Here is a 20,588-nt window from a genome sequence, read left to right as displayed (position 1 = left end):
GGCTTCACGTATTACCTTCCATCTATCCTCCTTCCCCTCACCCACCCCTTCCTTTTTATTCTCGCATCTTCCCCCTTCCTTCTCAGTCCTGATGGAGGGCCTTGGCCTAAAACTTCGATTATCTATTAATTTGTGTGTGTTGATTTGGATTTCCAGCATCTGCAGACTTTCTCGTTTTCTATAACGTCCACAACTGCCTCTTACTAAGAACTACAAGTGCTATTTTATCAAAAGTGATCTTACAACTAATTTATCACTTTAGCATTATAAACTTGTTCACTTGGAACATAAGTATCAAGCCTCTGAACCTAAGAGCCATAATTTTATAGGTTATTTATTGCTTCATGAATGAATTTATTTGTCTAATACATATATCATGATAAAAACAAACTCCTCTGCAAAATTTTGGTTATAAGCTGCTCCATTGATATAACAGACTTTGCAGAGAAGAGATATCCTGGGTTGGTCTAATATACAGTTTGCAGGTGGAATACCTACTTCTGCTAATGTAGTGAAAATGGATGTTTGCCTATCATAGAAGGAGAAGGTCTTTTTCGGTGTACTTTACAATTTAAAGGCCTTTTTCTTGCTCCTTAACAATGCTGGACTGGTTTGCATTACTGACACTTGTTGTGTATGAAGGCACTTTGCTACTTTCACCAATTTCATAGAACATAGAACATTCCAGCGCAGTACTGGCCCTTTGGCCCATGATATTGTGCTGATTTTTTTAACCTACTCGAAGATCAGTCTAACCATTCCCCTCCACATAGCCTTCTGTTGTCCTATCATGCATGTGCCTGTCTAAGAGCCTCTTAAATGGCTCTAATGTACTTGTCTCCTTCACCAATCCTGCAGCTCATTGCATCCACTTACCACTCTGTGTATAAAAAAAGCTGCCTTTGACATCCCCCCTATATTTTCCTCCAATCACCTTAAAGTTAGGCCCCTCATTTTAGCCATTTCTGCCCTGGAAGAAATCTCTAGCTATCCACTTGATCTATGCCCTTTATCATCTTATACACCTCTATCAAGTCATCTCTCATCTTCCTTCACTCCACTGACAGAGATTCCCGCCGTTGATAGTAATGGCTTCAGTGCCACTCCCCAACCCATTACCACCGGCCGTTCAAGCTATTCTGCCCAGCAATCCCCTGATTTAATCCAAGCCAAGTCACTGGACAATTTACAATGACTAATTAACCGACCAACCGGTACGTCTTTGGACTGTGGGAGGAAACCGGAGCACCCGGAGAAAACCCACACAGAGAGAATGTAAAACTCCTTACAAGCAGCAGCAGGAATTGAACCCAAGTCATTGGTACTGTAAAGCGTTGTGTTAACCGCTATGCTATGAAACCCTGCTCTATTGTTTTTTTTCCACTGGAAGCATTTATATTTGAAACTGATCATTAAGATTGACGATCAAGAAGCCCTATCATTTGTATGCAACATTTTGTTTGTATGTGACAGAATTTTATCAAAAATCTCATTGCTAAATATGAGCATGTATGAAACATAACTGCAGTTTGCTTCCAGTTTTATCTTACAGCCTCCGTGTCTTTGTTGCATGACTGTGTTGCAAGGCATGCATCACACTTAAAAAAAAAGTTGTGTGCATAATTATTCCAAGTGGATGAGGTTTGCTAATTGTACACTGAAACACACATAACTGAGGAGTTGAGACCTGCAAGATGAAGGCATTCATTTTCTTCTGAGTGGACTCTTCCACCAACTTACTCTATCGTTGGCCTTGGGTTGCCATACCCATCCACCCTCTCACCATAACTACACCTCACCCCATCTGATCATATACCCATTCAGTTGAGTCCTCAAAGGTTTTTAACCCCTGGTTTCTTCTTCATTAATTGATGCTTTCGGTCTTGCTCACAGTAGTCTGCATCAGCCAGAGAAGCCACACACAAAACTGATCCAAGCTCCCTTAGAGTCACTGAACAACTATTAGACTGAAATTTTCTACAGCAATAAATGACTGAGTTTAAAAGATCAAAGAATGACATTTCTAATTGACCCAAAAATATGTATGTTCACAGCAAGTGACAATTTTAAAGTGAAAGACTAGATCAAACCAAGTTTATTCTAATTGTCAAATAATGAATTCATTAATGAATTTGACATGTCAAGCCATGGCTTTCTTGACTGTCACAATGAGGTCACTCTCAGGTCAGAGGAGGAACACCCCATATTCTATCTAATTAGCCTCTATCCTGATTATATGAATATTAATTTCTCTAACTTTCATAATATTTCCACCTCACACTTCCTTCTTCTTCCATTCCCAACTCGAGCTCACCTCCTATCCCTTTTCTTCTCTTCTCCTGACCATCCCATCCTCTGGTGCCCCTCCTCCTTCCACAATACACAATCCTTCCCCATTAGATTCCTTCTTCTTCAGCCCTTTACTTCTTCCACGTATCACCTCCCAGCTTCTTACTTCATCCCCCCTCCCAGACCCACCCACTTTCCCCCTCATCTGGGTTCACCTGTCAACTTCCAGCTTGTACTCCTTCCCCTCCATCCACTTTTTTAATTCTGGTTTCTTCCTCTTTCCTTTCCAGTTCTGATGAAGTATCTCGGCCCAAAACCTCGACTGCTTATTCCTCTGCATAGATGCTGCCCAATCTGCTGAGTTCCTCCAGCATTTTGTGTGTGGTGCTCTGGAATTCCAACATTTGCAGAATCTCTTGTGTTTGTGATAATGAATTTGTGTTGCTTAGAGTATCATTCCTACCTCATAAAATAATATTTCAAGCAGCTTGTTTGAAGATTGTATGACCAATGCATCTAAGTAATAGACTTCTTGTTAAATGGGCTGATTAATTTTCAGTTCATAGAAAGGTTTGGCTACACCCTAAGTAAGTGTCAAATGATATACTATGAGCCACAAGTTTCCACTGTACCTCCTACCTGTTGACAGCTGTGCAACCTTGTGTGAACTTCATTGTCATGTCAGCTGGAGAAATTCAATCTAAATTGAGTAAAATTCAATCTAAATGTATTAAAAACTATTACACTTAATTTGACCATCTTTTAATGGAAGTGTCCCTCATTTTAGCTATTTGAAACATTGGTTTACTTAACTAATCTCAGGCTCTGGTTAAAAGGAACACAGGCTAACAGAGGTGAGTACACATAGGTCTCAGAATATGTCAACACTAAACTTCCTAAAATAGTGCCAAACTGAGGCCTCCGTTAAGTCTCAGCTCAGGTTTAGTTGCCTTTGGATTGTTTAATTTTTAATTTTTTTTGAGTTTCATAAGGATGGTTTTGGAAACAGAGAGAAGAGTCGGGGCATCACAAACACAGGAAAATCTGCAGATGCTGGAAATCCAAAGCAAAACATACAAAATGCTGGAGGAACTCAGCAGGCAGAGTTCGGTGTCAGGTTAGGGTTCAGGGACAGGGATGTAGGAGAAATTAGAGATCAGGCTGGAATCTAGGTCTCCGCTCCACATTTGAAGACCAGCAACGCAGGTGTGGGACATTGGTGATGGGCAGAGAGTGGACGAGGGGCCACCACCAGGGTCAGCAATTTTTTTGGTGGATTTCAGAGTCAGTGTTCTGTGTGAGCGGGAGAAAATACCTTCCAATGTCCCTTGGGTTTGAAAATTGGTGAGACTGAAGTTAGAGGCATTGTGTCCAGGGTCCCGTCATTGGCAAGTCAGGAGATCATGGCCTAATATCCGGCGATTGACGTGTCCTGGGGTCAATGCTCTGGGTCGAGGGACAAAGGTCGTTTTGTAAGTCCAGAAGCTGAAGCTCACTGGCTGGACCTGAGTCTTCCAAACTCTGCAAGTCCACTGAAGACGTCGAAGGTCCTGCAGGTCCTATAGGTCCCGTCCATGTCGCTGGAGGTTTTTCCTGGGATTTAAGCACTGTGTATGTGTGTGGGTGGGAAGATTTTTGCTGTTGTTGCTTTGTTGTTTGTTTTGTTCTGTGATGCTCTGCCAAATATTGTGGGCTTATTATGTTGGAGCTGGAAAATTTGGCAGCATTTGCAGGCTGCCCCCAGCACAGATTCAGATATGTTGCTCATTAACATAAACAACACATTTAACTGTATGTTTCAATGTGCACCTGACAAATAAACTTGAATATTGAAACTCAAAACAGCTGATTTGTATATTATACATGCCACAAGCTACAGTTGTGTTTTGCTGTTAATAATTCTATTTAAAATTAAAATAAGTTCTCCGGTGAGCAGCAGAGTGTAATGCTCTCACATTTTACCATGTGCTTTCTTGCAGAACTGGAGGCAGAAGAATGGTGTAAGCTTCTCTCTGTTGAATGCTTAGGATCCAGACTCAATGACATCAGTTTCGGGGAGCCTGATCTTTTGGCAGCCGGCGTTCAAAGGGAACAAAATGGTAGGTTGATATGTTATATTACTTTCTGTACTGAATCAGTGAGAGTAAAGTGTTATTCACATTTTGATCTCAGTGCTAAAATTGATGCATAAATGCATTCTGCCGAAGCTGACCACAATCGTATTATTGGAGTTTCAGCCTTGAGAGGGAGGACCTGCAAATATTCAGGTTTAGTTTTAGTCAAGTTAATTAGTTTGAGATCCGTGACAGAAACATTGAACTTTGCCAGTGCTTTGCAGTGACTTCAAAGGTCAATATAAATTTATTGTCAAAGTACATATATGTCACCATGTACTATCCTGAGATTCCTTTTCTTACAGACATTCTCAGTGGAACAAAGAAATACGATAGAATCAATGAAAAGCTACAAACACAAATTGACAAACAACCAATGTGCAAAAGAAGACAAACTATGCAAATATAATAAACAAATAAATAAATGGCATTGAGAGTGTAAATTGTAGAGTATTTGAAGGTGATCCTATAGGTTGTCGAATCAGTTCGGAGTTGAGGTGAGTGAAGTTATCCACGCTGGTTCAGAACCCTGATGTTTGAAGGGTAATAACTGTTCCTGAACCTGGTGGTGTGGGCCCCAAGGCTCCTGTACTTGCTTCCCAATGGCAGCAGAAGAGAACATGGCCTGGACTGTAAGGTCCTTGATGATGGAGTCTGCTTTCTTGTGGATGCACTCAGTATTGGGAAGGGCTTTACCTGTGATAGATTAGGCTGTATTCATTACCTTTTAGCAGCTTTTTCATTCTTGGGCAGTGTTGTTTCCATACCAGGACAAGGCGTTTACCACTGTTCATCCTTAGAAGTTTACCAAAATTTTAGATGACATGCCGAATCTGTACAACTTCCAAGAAAGAAGTGCTGCCTTGCTTTCTTTGTGATGGCACATATGAGCTGGTTCCAGACAGACCCTCTGAATGATAGCACCAAGGAATTTAAAGTTACTGACCCCCTCCAACTTCGATCCTCTATCAGCTCTTTGATTTTGCTGACGTGAGTGAGAGGTTATTGTTGTGGCACCATTCAAACTGCTTTTCAATCTCCCTCCTATATGCTGATATATCACCACCTTTGACTTGGCCAACAACAGTGATGTCATCAGCAAACTGTGCTTATCCTCGCAGTTATGCATACAGTATAAAGTGAGTAGAACAGGAGGCTAAGCACAGAGCCTTCTGAACTGACTGGGGTCTGCAAGTAAGAAAATCGAAGATCCAGTTGCATACAAGGTGTAAAGGCTGAGGTACTGGAAGTTATTGATTAGTTTTGAGGTGATGATAGTGTTGATCTCAAGAAGAGCAAGTGCAGCAGGCACATAGAAACAACAGCTCCTGCAGGTTCCCCACCAAAATGTGCATCCTCCAGACTTGGAGCTATACCATTGTCGTATTGCCATTGGATCCAAGTTCCTCATCCAGCAGCACTGTACAAGTATCTTCATCAGGAGGACTGTAATTCTTCAAAGCAATGGTTTACTGTTATGTTATGTAACTTCAAAACGTTAGACTAATTCAGAGAAAGACACTGGAGTGAACAACAACTGAACAGCTGGACCATGTCAAGGCCCACACCACCACGTTCAGGAACAATTATTGTTCCTCAACCATGAGGCTCTTGAACCTGATGAACTTCTTTCATCCCGTTAATAAACTGTTCCCACAACCTATTGACTCAGTTTCAAGGACTCTTTATCTCATGTTCCTCATATCTATTGCTTATTTATTATTATTATTTCTCCTTTTTGGACTTACACAGTTTGTTGTCTTCTGCAGATTGATTGTTTGGCCACCCTGTTGGGTACAGTCTTTCACTGATTCCATTGTGTTTCTTGTATTTACTGTGAATGCCTTCAATAAAATTAATCTTATGGTTGTATATGTACTTTGATATTAAATTTATTTTGAACTTTGAATGTCAATGCAATTTTATGCATTAAATTGCTGCCACGTGATTGGTTTATTAGATATTTGCATTATCAAGCAGGCGTAAAGGTGTATCTAATAAAGTAGCCACTAACATAAGCTATATGTTTTCTGCCCTAGTAACTGAGGGACTGAACTTCATTAACCTACTTTTATCTGTTCCTCTTAGAAGAGGCTGCTGATGCTAGAATCTGGATCAATAAGCGAGATGCTGAAGTAACTTGACCAATTTAGAGGGATCTGTGGAGGAAAATGGACAATCAAATGAAAGGTCTTGATGCAAAATATTACCTGTCCATCTCCCTCCACAAATTCTGCCTGACCTGCTGAGATCCTACAGCATCTTGTTTGTTGCTACTTGATCTTCTATGTGTTCCTGCTGCCTTTTATAAGGAGAAGTCCTTTTCATCTAAAACTGCACAATACTCCATGTCTGCACAAAAGCCCTAAAGCCATTATCTTGGAATGTTGCAGCTTTGTTTACGTGACTTGTTTCTGCCATTGAATCTATTGTACACCCTAGAGGTTTGACCATCCAATACAACTATCTTACGTTGCCTTGGCACAAACCTTCTCCCGTCCCATCTCATCATAGCCAGTCAACCCAATTCCCATTTTCTTTCTTTCTTGTGTGTATATTGTTTCATATTATAGCCTAAGTTACTGTGTTCTATACGTGTATTATGTGTAATACGAGGGGTGATTAATAAGTTCGTGGCCTAAGGTAGAAGTAGTCAATTTTAGAAAACCTAGTACATTTACTTTCCTACATTTACACACTTAGTCCAGCGGTCGTGGAGCATGGACTTTGTAGAAGCTGGTGCCTTGGACCTCCAGAAGTGCTCCACAGCAGGGGTGATTGATAAGTTCGTGGCCTAAGGTAGGAGATGAGTTATTAACTTCAAATTTTCTGCATTTTCACTCAAAGAGTTGAATTGCACATGCATGCAACAAGAGCTGTATAACTCATCTTCTTCTACCACAGGCCACAAACTTATCAATTTACCCCTGCTGTGGACCACTTCTATAAAGAAGGGATCCGTATGCTCCACGACCACTGGACTAAGTGTGTACATGTAGGAGGGGTCTACGTGCAAAAATAAAAATGTGCTAGGTTTTCTAAAATTGACTCCTTCTACCTTAGGCCACAAACTTATCAATCACCCCCCCCCCCCCATACTGTATTTTACACCCTGGTCTGGAGAAATGTTCTCTCATTTGGTGGTATTCATGTATATGGTAACAATTACAATAAATTTGACTTAGCCTGACTTGACTATTCAACCTTGAGAAGCCAGCCATTGCTTTAAGAGTTACAGGTGACAGATAACCAAAGCCTTAACCGCTTGAGGCTCGCCCCACATTTTGCACCGTGGCATATAGTCAGATTCAGATTTATTGATCACATGTACATTGAAACATACTGCTAATTCCATCATTTGTATAAACAACTGACACAACCTAAGTATGTACCAGGGGCAGCCCACAAGTGTTGCCACTGCTACCTCAGCATGCCCACCATGTATGCAGAAAAACAACCACTACAACAACAGAACAACAGCTATTAAACAACAACAGCAAAACAAGCCCCTTACTCCAATCCCACACACAGAGACAGTCCTCCAAATCCAGGACAGGCCGTCAGCGGGCCTTCAGCCTCCTGTGCACTCTTGATTATTGGAGTGAGAGGTGCCCTTTTAATACTGAATGATGTCAACTCGATAGAATGCAGCCCTACACATTATACCTAATTGGACTGCAGATACAATATAACATAAAATAATGTGACATTATCCACTTTGTAGGAAAAACAAAAGAGGAGTAATTAAATGGCAATCAGTTGAAAAATACTGAAGAATAAAGAGACCCAGATGTGCTTATTAATGAGTTACTAAAAGCAAACTTGCTGTTGCACCAACTAATTAAAGAAGCAAATGTATGTTGGCTTCACTGAAGGAAACTTTGAGTACAGAAACAAGGATATCTTGTTGTAATTGTATAGGGCCTCAATGAGGCCTCTCCCAGAGATTGTGCATAATTCTGGTCCCCTTATCTAAGAAATGATGTATAACCAAAAAAAAAGTTTGGTGAGTGTCAGTTCTGTGTGTGAAAATGGATTGTTAATGAGAGAGGTAAGACGAGATTCCATACTGGTTTAAGCCTATAGAAGGTGACATTAACTCAAATAACCACACATTACAACAGTGGTGTGCAGAAGAGCATCTCTGAATGCACAACACTTCGAACCTTGAAGTGAATGGCTTACAGCAGCAGAAGACCACGATTGTTCAGAAATCAAGTACAGGAGGTACCCCAATATTGTGGCCAATGACTGTACACTTCACAGAGGGGTGGCAATGAGATTTCTTTGACTAATTCCTGGAATGGTAGGAAAGAATGAGTCTACTAGGCTTCACCAGAGCTTTGAAAAGTGAGAGGAGATCCAACTAAAACATTCAAGATTCTGACAATGTTTTACAGGCTAGATGCAGGGAGGATATTTCAAGGGTGTGTGGGTGTAGATTCAAGTCAAGTCAAGTCAAGTCAAGTCAAATTTATTTATAAAGCACATTTAAAAACAACTCATGTTGACCAAAGTGCTGTACAAACCATAACAGATAGCTAAAATCACAAATACAAGAAACACAGATATAAACAACAAGGCACACAGTTTATAAGCACAAAATAAACAACACATGAGCCTAGGCACAAGCCAAAAATTAGCCACATCAGGAAGATTCAAACTCTAGTGAATAAAGGTAAGTTTTGAGCCTGGACTTAAAAGAGTCAATGGAGGGGGCAGATCTGATAGGGAGGGGAATGCTGTTCCACAGTCTAGGGGCTACAACAGCAAAGGCACGGTCACCCCTAAGCTTAAATTTAGATCGCGGGACAGCCAGAGCCCCAAGTCAGCCGACCTGAGGGACCTGGAAGTTGAATAAGGGATTAGAAGGTCTGCGATATAGGAGGGGGCCAGCCTATTTAGGGCTTTATAAACAACAGGAGAACCTTAAAATTAATTCTAAACCGTACTGGTAACCAGTGGAGAGAGGCCAGGATAGAAGTAATATGGTCCCTCTTCCAGGCACCTGTCAGGAGCCTGGCTGCGGCGTTCTGGACCAGTTGCAGGCGGGACAGGGACGACTGACTAATCCCAGTATACAGGCAGTTGGAGTAGTCCAAGCGGCAGGATATAAGGATGTGGATGACTTTTTCGAGATCTTTGAAAGAGAGAAACGACTTGATTTTAGCAATAGTACAAAGCTGGAAAAAACTGGCTTTTACTACTGCATTAACTTGCTTGTTGAACTTAAAGGCGGAATCAAATATCACACCAAGGTTTTTGACATGGGGTTTGACAAGTGTGGACAGGTTACCAAGACTGTTGCTAATCACTTTGATGGAGTCAGGGGGACCAAACAGGACAACTTCAGACTTGCCTTCATTCAGCTGTAGGAAGTTTTGTGCCATCCAACACTTTATGTCCTCAAGGCAGTTCATGAGGCTGACTAGATTGGACTGGTCGTTTGGTTTCAAGGGGAGATAAAGCTGTGTGTTGTCAGCATAACAATAGAAGGAAATGTTGTGTTTTTGAATGATTTGGCTGAGGGGAAGAATGTATATAGAGAAAAGAATGGGACCTAGGATGGAACCTTGTGGGACCCTGCAGGAAAAACTAGCTAGAGAAGAGGAAAATTTGCCTATGTTGACAGAGAAGCTTCTATGTTTGAGGTAGAATGTGAACCAGTTCAAGGCAGTGCCATCAACACCAACCCCATACTGGAGACAGTCCATTAAAATGGCATGATCCACAGTATCGAATGCTATGCTGAGGTCAAGAAGAATTAGGATGGCAGAGTCACCTGAGTCAGTAGAGAGGAGGAGATCATTGTACACTTTCAGCAGGGCAGACTCTGTGCTATGACAAGCCTTAAAACCTGAGTGAAATCTTTCCAAGATGTTGTTTTGGTGTAGGTAGGGTAGCAATTGACTAAGAATAACCTTTTCGAGAACCTTTGACAGAAATGGAAGTTTAGAAATAGTTCTGAAGTACTAGGTAAGGTGGGGTCTAAGTTGGTTTTTTTTCAGGAGGGGCTGGACTTGAAGCAGGTTGGAACGGTACCAGTGGCCAGGGAGTTGTTGATAACAGAGAGGATGCTGGGACCAGCTATGTCAAAGACATCCTTCAAGAGGGCAATGGGGATAATGTCAAGGGGGCAGGTTGCAGGTTTCATGGTGGAAACAATCTTTGTAAGGGAGGGTAGCGTTAGGGGTTGGAAACAGTCCAATTTAGATGAACAGACCAGTGAGACAGTTAGGTCACGGGTCAGGGGGGAAATGTTCATTCTAATGTCTCCAACTTTGCTAATGAAGAATTTTAAAAAAGAATTCAGGATATAATTACCTCTTATCCTGAGGCAAGATATCTAGGACAGAAGCTAGGAAAAATTTCTTCACAAAAAGGGTGGTAAACTTGATGAATTCTCTGTCAGAGATCAAAAAAGAGTTAGATAGATTTCTAGTCTCAATGGCATGGGAGAGAATGGGATTATTGCAATGGATGATCATGGACATATTGAATGTAGGAGAAAACGCAAAGGGCCAAATACCATACTCCTTCTACTAATTCTCTATGTTTCAAACAATAAAATTTATGCCTTTTTGATGAAGCTTTAATTACTTGTTGGTGTTATTTGTCAAAGTTGTGCATTTACATCGTATAATCCTGGAGAGGTCATTACATCCCCCAAATGTTAAGCAATACAGTAAGGTAAAGGAATATTTGTTGAATGATGAATAAAATGTGCATGAAGTGGGATATAAAACAGCAGTCTTTGATCTGTTATTGCCATTTATTAAGTTGTTAGTGGATACAATGAGATTGGTTTGCTTAATAATCAGTACACATACTGAGTTAGAATCCACAATGTATAGCAGGAACTGCAGGGAGTGGTAAACTCAGCCCAATCAGTCATGAACTCATCACATCCTTCCATCAAGTCCAGCATCATGGTCATGGCTGACAGTATGGTCAAGAATGTCAGCCATGCTCATGGCCATTCCCTTTTCCCTCTTCCCCCTACTGGGAGAACATACAGGAGCTTGAAAGCCGGGCAATCAGACTCAAGAACAGTTTCTTCCTCACTGCTGTCAGACTCCCGAATCAATCACCTCCCTCACACCCACTTCCTGGTGGAGCTGCCAAATTCTCGTACCCAGCTAATTCTACCTCTCTGTTGTTCTGTTATTGTTATTCCAGTATTATCTTTGCACTGTTTCAGAATCCACTACAATCTTTGTACCATTCAGCTGTTCTGCATTCATTGTTCTGTTTATCATTATATTTGTATTTAGCATTATGTCTACAGTTTACTCTGAACTTCATGCAAACAAAGAATTTCATTGTACCTTGGTGTAACAAAACAAATTCAATCAAACTAAGTATGCAATTCGGATATTATTGATGCTCTGAAGAAAGCATAAATGAATGAATGGATAAGATGGCTCAGAACCTGGCTGTTGTTTTGATATTTTATTTTAGATTCGTAAAGGGATAAAGAGGGGAATTAGGGGTCAGATTAGGATTAAGGGTCAGGGATGTGGAAGAATTAGAGGTCAGGCCAGAGACTAGGCCTCCGCTTTGCGTTTGAAGTCTAGCGACACAGTTGTGGGACATCTGTGGTTGGTGTAAGGCTGGCACACCAGCAAGAATAAGGACTGGTGGTTCCCTGACCAGGTTAATGAACTGTAGGCAGATTCCAAGATCGGAGTTTCATGTGGACAAGAGTCACAAGGGCTGCTAGGTATGTGAGTTTGCGAGGCAGGAGTTCAAGGCCTTGTTTTTGGGGTCTCATCATCAGCGAGTACGGGATTAGAGGCCTAGTGCTCGTGGTCCTCATTCAAACCGGTGCTCTTTAATAGATACATGAGAATGATCCTGGGAATTAAAAGATTAATGTATGAGGAGTGTTTGATGGCTCTGGGCCTGTACTCAATGAAGTTTAGAAGAATAAAAGGAGGAGAGAGGTAGTGATAGGTCATATGCCCGGTTTACTGCCATACAGTACATGTATGCTTACAGACATCCCACCACTCCCGGAAGTTCCGGGAGTCTCCCGCATATTGATAGCAGCTCCCTGACACCCAGAAATTAAAAACAATATCCCGGAAGTCGATTCTTTTGAGAGGGAGAGCGAGAGCGAGCATCCTGATTGGTCGTCTCTCTTCATGCTAAGTAGACCTATCAGTTTTCTGTGTCGGCGGACTTTACAGTGACCTCAAAAATAATGACAGTGTTGCTCGCTAAAAGACATGTTGAGGTGAGTTTAACAGGTGTCGTTTGTTCATTAACATAGCTAACGTTATTTAAACTAGCTGGCTAGTTGCTAAGGAGCTACTCTATTGATATCTTATATGATAAAGCCAAAAGGCCAAACTTCCTGTAGACTTGCTTAAAGTTGTAATAGAATAAACATGATAATATAATATAAGTACATATTTTAATGTCACATTTTCTGCATATACCCAACTTGGTTTACAGATTAGACAAAATCACGAAACAACATACACCCTTGGAGGTCGATGGGGGGGGGGCGGTGGGGATATGGGTATGAGGTGCTACCTCCCTGAAATGAGTTTTTGCAGGGTGGGATATCTGTGCTTAGATGCAACTATAAGCGTACTTGCCGCAGCTTTACAGGCACATAACATCAGTTGAGCAACATTCACAAGTAAAACATTAATTAAACATGAATTATACACACTCTTTACATGGAAGTACATAGTCCATTTTAGGGCACAGTAATCATAGTATTTCTGAACTGCAGTGTTTAGAGTTGTGTCAGTTGGTTTAAGAACAACACTTTTGAGGGGAAGGAGCTGTCTTGGATCTAGTCACGTGGAGCTTCAGGCTTCTGATACACATGCCTAGAAATAGCATGTCCTGGAGGGTGGGGATCTGTGATAATGCATGTTGCCCTCCTGAGACAGTGCCCCCTGCAGGTACTACCAACAGTAGGGAGAATGTGCTCACTACTTCTTTCATCCCTACTCAATTGAATTGCCGTATCAGACCACGATGCAGCCAATTAGGATACTCAACCGTAAATCCGTAGAAGCTTGTCAGGGTGTTCGGTGATAAGCTGAACCTCCTTAACCTCCTAAGAAAGTAAAGATACTGGTGCACTTTCCTTATGATTGCCCAAGAAAGATCATTTGATATGTTATTACCCAGGAATGTAAAGCTGCTGACTCCCTCCACCGCCAAGCCCCCGATGTAGACTCGCACACTTAGACTGGGAAAGAGCTTGTTGGGGTGAAGCAAATCCGATTGGATAGGAAACCTAATTGTCGAGAGGGGCTTGTGGCAGATTTTACTGAAAGCACTGGAGATTAAGAACATGCTACTTCAAAGGGTAAATGAAGGGAATTCATTCAAAACCTGAGTTTTGGGCCAAGACACTTCATCAGGACTGAATGAAGGGCCCGAAACATCGACCCTTTATTCCTGTCCATAGGTGCTGCCTGGCCTGCTGAGTTCCTCCAGCATTTTGTGTGTGTTGCTTGGATTTCTAGCATCTGCAGATTTTCTCATGTTTGAGTTCCTCCACCGTTTTTTTTCCCCCATGTTACTCTGGATTTCTAGCATCTGCAGAATTTCTTGTATCTGTGATTTTATGAACCTTGATTGTTCTGTAGCAGTGAGAAAGCATTTTACTACTAGATCTGACAATCTCTGTCTCTCTTCAGTTAACTAAGTTTCATGACAAATTTAAATGCCTTCCAAAATCTAAGGAATATGGCCTAAATTGAACATTACAATTACTGAGTAGGCAGTTCAAGGTCAGGGGTATCTAGTTCTAGGCCACATACATAGTAAGTATAATGAGAACTTCTGCCTCTGACATGTCTTGAGTCCTGCATCTCCCTGTGTGAAATTTTAATTTTGCCAAATGACCCCCATCTCCGCCCCCACTATTTTTCCACCATATCATTAAACCTTTGCTGACTGGACATTGTGCTCCCTGCCCAGGGAAATAGGTCTGTCTTACTTACCACATCTAGGCCTCTCATAATTTTGCACGCCTTAATGAAGTATCCTCTGGCATCCTCTGTTTTGAAGAACAGAGCACCATCTTAGCCACTTAAACTTTCCACCTAAAGAGTGGACATGGAGAAATGTTTCCTATAGTGGGGGACTCTAGGACTAGAGGGGACAGCCTCAGGATACAAGGACATCCTTTGAGAACAGAAATGAAGAGGTATGTCTTTTGCCAGAGGGTGGTAAATCTGTGGAATTCGCTGCTACGAAGGGCTGTGGGAACCAAGTCATTGAGTATATTTAAGACAGAGACTGATAGGTTCTTGATTAGTAAGGGTGTCAAAGGGTAATGAAGAGAAGGCAAGAAGAATGGCGTTGAGAGGGATAATACGTCAGCCTTAATGGAATGGCGGAGCAGACTCAATGGGCTAAATTAGCTAATTCCACTCATATGTTTTATGCTTTTATGGTCTTAATTAAACCTTTTGCAGCATCTTGGAAAATCTCTGTTGCAGTCCAGTGCTGACTCATCCTTCCTGTAGCACGCTGACTAGAACTAGACACAATACTGTAGCTTTGCATTACCTCAATACTCTTATATTCTATGTCTCAGCCTATAATATATCCCATATGTCTTCCTAATCTCAGGATGTGCATGGCACAACTGGCAGGTGTGTTTACAGACATTTTTATTCTCTCCCTCTCCCAGTTTAGAGTGCCCTCCTGCTTCAAAACACCCACCATTGTCCCTGTACCTAAAAAGACCAAGTAAACATGTCTAAACGACTGGTATCCTGTCGCGTTCACCTCAATAAAAAGCAAATGATTTGAGAGGCTGGTCAAGGATTACATCTGCAGCATGCTACCACCCACACTGGACCCCCTACAATTCACCTAGCGACACAACCAATTGACAGATGACGCAATAGCCACAGCTCTACACACTGTCCTTACACATCTGGAGAAGAAGGATGTTTATGTGAGAATGCTGTTCTTGGACTACAGTGCAGCATTCAATACCATAATTCCCTCCAGGCTCGACAAGAAGCTCAGAGACCTAGGTCTTCACCCTACCTTGTGTAGCTGGATGCTGGACTTCCTGACCTACCCAACCAACAGACTTTTCGTCCCTCTTCCCTCCGGGAGAAGGTTCAAGAGCTTGAAGACTCATATGGCCAGATTTGGGAACAGCTTCTTTCCAATTGTGATAAAACTGCTGAACGGATCCTGACCCAGATCTGGGCCGTATCCTCCAAATATCCAGACCTGCCTCTCGGTTTTTTTGCACTACCTTATTTCCCATTTTTCTATTTTCTATTTATGATTTATAATTTAAATTTTTAATATTTACTAATTTTAACTATTTTTAATATCCTTAATATTTAATATTTGTAATCCAGGGAGTGTAAAGCGCAGAATCAAATATCGCTGTGATGATTGTACGTTCTAGTCCCAATTGTTCGGTGACAATAAAGTATAAACTAAAGTAAAGATCGCTGGCAGGTGGTAAGAGTGGGCTCCCTCAGCTCTGACCCTCAACACATGTTCCCCTCAAGGATGTGTCCTAAGCATCCTCCTTTACTCTCTGTATACCCATGACTGTGTTGTCACACACAGCTCCAATCTGCTAATTAAATTTGCTGATAATACTACATTGATTAGCCTAATCTCAAAGGAGAATGAGGCAGCCTACAGAGAAGAAGTCATCACCCTGACACAATGGTGTCAAGAAAACAACCTCTCTCTCATCATTGCAAAACCAAAGGAGCTGGTTGACTACAGGAGGAATAGAGACAGGCTGACCCCTATTGACATCAATGGATCTGGTGTTGAGAGGGTGAACAGCTTTAAGTTCCTCAGCATACATATCACTGAGGCTCTCTCGTGGTCTGTACATACAGGCTGTGTGGTGAAAAAAGCACAACAGCTCCTCTTTCACTGCAGACGGTTGAAGGAGTTTGATATAGGTCCCCAAGTCTTAAGGACTTTCTACAGGAACACAACTGAGAGGATCCTGACTGGCTGTGTTACTGCCTGGTATGGGAACTGTACTTCCCTCAATCGCAGCGCTCTGCAGAGAGTGGTGTGGACAGCCCAGCACATCTATAGCTGTGATCTTCTCACTTTTTAGGATATTTACAAAGACAGGTGTATAAAAAGGCCCAAAGCATCATTGGGGACCTGAGTCACCCCAACCACAAACTGTTCCAGCTACCACCATCCGGAAATGGTACCGCAGCATAAAAGTCAGGACCATCAGGCTCCGGGACAACTTCTTCCACCAGGTCATCAGACTGATTAATTCATGCTGATACAATTGTATTTCTATGTTATACTGACTGTCCTGTTGTACACACTATTTATTACAAATTATTATAAATTGCATATTGCACATTCAGACGGAGATGTAATGTAAAGATTTTTACTCCTCAAGTCTGTGAAGGATGTAAATAATAAAGTCAATTCAATTCAAAATTCAATAATCACTTCCCAACCACTTTCTCCACTTACGTACCTGCCTTTGGAAATCTCTTGATGTGATCTCCAAAGTACTTCAGTTGCTTTAAATCAGGGTTCCCGACCTTTTTTATGCCATGGACCAACACCATTAAGCAAGGGGTTCTAAATAATTCAGTACTTAACTACTATTTATTCCCTTGTCATCTGTCACGCATCCCAACCAGTAATCTATTATCTGAAATCTCTTGGCGTTGAATTTGATTGGTAACTATTCTGCCAATCTAATCATAGAAACATAGAAACATAGAAAATAGGTGCAGGAGTGGGCCATTCGGCCCTTCGAGCCTGCACCGCCATTTATTATGATCATGGCTGATCATCCAACTCAGAACCCCGCCCCAGCATTCCCTCCATACCCCCTGACCCCGTAGCCACAAGGGCCATATCTAACTCCCTCTTAAATATAGCCAATGAACTGGCCTCAACTGTTTCCTGTGGCAGAGAATTCCACAGATTCACCACTCTCAGTGTGAAGAAGTTTTTTCTAATCTCGGTCCTAAAAGGCTTCCCCTCTATCCTCAAACTGTGACCCCTCGTTCTGGACCTCCCCAACATCGGGAACAATCTTCCTGCATCTAGCCTGTCCAATCCCTTTAGGATCTTATACGTTTCAATCAGATCCCCCCTCAATCTTCTAAATTCCAACGAGTACAAGCCCAATTCATCCAGTCTTTCTTCATATGAAAGTCCTGCCATCCCAGGAATCAATCTGGTGAACCTTCTTTGTACTCCCTCTATGGCAAAGATGTCTTTCCTCAGATTAGGGGACCAAAACTGCACACAATACTCCAGGTGTGGTCTCACCAAGGCCTTGTACAACTGCAGTAGTACCTCCCTGCTCCTGTACTTGAATCCTCTCGCTATAAGTGCCAGCATACCATTCGCCTTTTTCACCGCCTGCTGTACCTGCATGCCCACTTTCAATGACTGGTGTATAATGACACCCAGGTCTCGTTGCACCTCCCCTTTTCCTAATCGACCACCATTCAGATAATAATCTGTTTTCCTATTTTTGCCACCAAAGTGGATAACTTCACATTTATCCACATTAAATTGCATCTGCCATGAATTTGCCCACTCACCCAACCTATCCAAGTCACCCTGCATCCTCTTAGCATCCTCCTCACAGCTAACACTGCCACCCAGCTTCGTGTCATCCGCAAACTTGGAGATGCTGCATTTAATTCCCTCATCCAAGTCATTAATATATATTGTAAACAACTGGGGTCCCAGCACTGAGCCTTGCGGTACCCCACTAGTCACCGCCTGCCATTCTGAAAAGGTCCCGTTTATTCCCACTCTTTGCTTCCTGTCTGCTAACCAATTCTCCACCCACACCAATACCTTACCCCCAATACCGTGTGCTTTAAGTTTGCACACTAATCTCCTGTGTGGGACCTTGTCAAAAGCCTTTTGAAAATCCAAATATACCACATCCACTGGTTCTCCCCTATCCACTCTACTAGTTACATCCTCAAAAAATTCTATGAGATTCGTCAGACATGATTTTCCTTTCACAAATCCATGCTGACGTTGTCCAATCATTTCACCGCTTTCCAAATGTGCTGTTATCACATCCTTGATAACTGACTCCAGCAGTTTCCCCACCACCGACGTTAGGCTAACCGGTCTATAATTCCCCGGTTTCTCTCTCCCTCCTTTTTTTAAAAAGTGGGGTTACATTAGCCACCCTCCAATCCTCAGGAACTAGTCCAGAATCTAACGAGTTTTGAAAAATTATCACTAATGCATCCACTATTTCTTGGGCTACTTCCTTAAACACTCTAGGATGCAGACCATCTGGCCCTGGGGATTTATCTGCCTTCAATCCCTTCAATTTACCTAACACCACTTCCCTACTAACATGTATTTCACTCAGTTCCTCCATCTCACTGGACCCTCTGTCCCTTACTATTTCTGGAAGATTATTTATGTCCTCCTTAGTGAAGACAGAACCAAAGAAATTATTCAATTGGTCTGCCATGTCCTTGCTCCCCATAATCAATTCACCTGTTTCTGTCTGCAGGGTACCTACATTTGTCTTTACCAGTCTTTTCCTTTTTACATATCTATAAAAGCTTTTACAGTCCGTTTTTATGTTCTCTGCCAGTTTTCTCTCAAAATCTTTTTTCCCCTTCCTAATTAAGCCCTTTGTCCCCCTCTGCTGAACTCTGAATTTCTCCCAGTCCTCAGGTGAGCCACTTTCTCTGGCTAATTTGTATGCTACTTCTTTGGAATTGATACTATCCCTAATTTCTCTTGTCAGCCACGGGTGCACTACCTTCCTTGATTTATTCTTTTGCCAAACTGGGATGAACAATTGTTGTAGTTCATCCATACAACCTTTAAATGCTTGCCATTGCATATCCACCGTCAATCCTTTAAGTGTCATTTGCCAGTCTATCTTAGCTAATTCACGTCTCATACCTTTAAAGTCACCCCTCTTTAAGTTCAGAACCTTTGTTTCTGAATTAACTATGTCACTCTCCATCTTAATGAAGAATTCCACCATATTATGGTCACTCTTACCCAAGGGGCCTCTCACGACAAGATTGCTAATTAACCCTTCCTCATTGCTCAAAACCCAGTCCAGAATAGCCTACTTTCTAGTTGGTTCCTCGACATGTTGGTTCAAAAAACCATCCCGCATACATTCCAAGAAATCCTCTTCCTCAGCACCTTTACCAATTTGGTTCAGCCAGTCTACATGTAGATTGAAGTCACCCATTATAACTGCTGTTCCTTTATTGCACACATTTCTAATTTCCTGTTTAATACCATCTCCGACCTCACTACTACTGTTAGGTGGCCTGTACACAACTCCCACCAGCGTCTTCTGCCCCTTGGTGTTACGCAGCTCTACCCATATCGATTCCACATCTTCCCGGCTTATGTCCTTCCTTTCTATTGCGTTAATCTCTTCTTTAACCAGCAACGCCACCCCACCTCCCCTTCGTTCACGTCTATCCCTCCTGAATATTGAATATCCCTGAACGTTGAGCTCCCATCCCTGGTCACCCTGGAGCCATGTCTCTGTGATCCCAACTATATCATAATCATTAATAACAATCTGCATTTTCAATTCATCCACCTTATTACAAATGCTCCTTGCATTGACACATAAAGCCTTCAGGAGCTCTTTTAAAACTCTCTTTGCCCTTATACAATTATGTTGAAAAGTGGCCCTTTTTAATGCTTGCCCTGGATTTGTCAGCCTGCCACTTTTGCTTTTCTCCTTTGTACTTTTTGCTTCTACCCTCACTTTACACCCCTCTGTCTCTCTGCACTGGTTCCCATCCCTCTGTTGTGAACTAACCTCCTCACACCTAGCCTCTTTAAGTTGCTTCCCACCCCCCAACCATTCTAGTTTAAAGTCACCTCAGTAGCCCCCGCTAATCTCCCTGCCAGGATATTGGTCCCCCTAGGATTCAAGTGTAACCCGTCCTTTTTGTACAGGTCACGCCTGCGCCAAAAGAGGTCCCAATGATTCAAAAACTTGAATCCCTGCCCCCTGCTCCAATCCCTCAGCCACGCATTTATCCTCCACCTCATCGCATTCCTACTCTCACTGTCGCGTGGCACAGGCAGTAATCCCGAGATTACTACCTTTGCGGTCCTTTTTCTCAACTCCCTTCCTAGCTCCCTATATTCCCCTTTCAGGACCTCGTCCCTTTTCCTACCTATGTCATTGGTACCTATATGTAC

The 20,588-nt window shown here is 42.1% G+C and overlaps 1 protein-coding gene across 3 annotated transcripts in view; it reads left to right on the top strand.

Moving 5' to 3' along the window:
- The window catches only part of dok6 (docking protein 6), a 609,418-nt gene that overhangs the window by 444,451 nt on the left and 144,379 nt on the right, over positions 1 to 20,588 (top strand). For all 3 annotated transcript variants that reach the window (XM_063055165.1, XM_063055183.1, XM_063055174.1), the window contains one exon: positions 4,269 to 4,388. In XM_063055165.1, coding sequence (XP_062911235.1) covers positions 4,269 to 4,388 — 120 coding nt within the window. The remainder of the gene's footprint in view (positions 1 to 4,268; positions 4,389 to 20,588) is intronic.

The sequence above is a fragment of the Mobula hypostoma genome, chromosome 1, assembly GCF_963921235.1.
Source record: "Mobula hypostoma chromosome 1, sMobHyp1.1, whole genome shotgun sequence".
Classification (NCBI taxonomy): domain Eukaryota; kingdom Metazoa; phylum Chordata; class Chondrichthyes; order Myliobatiformes; family Myliobatidae; genus Mobula; species Mobula hypostoma.
This window is presented reverse-complemented; position numbering and strand designations above follow the sequence as displayed.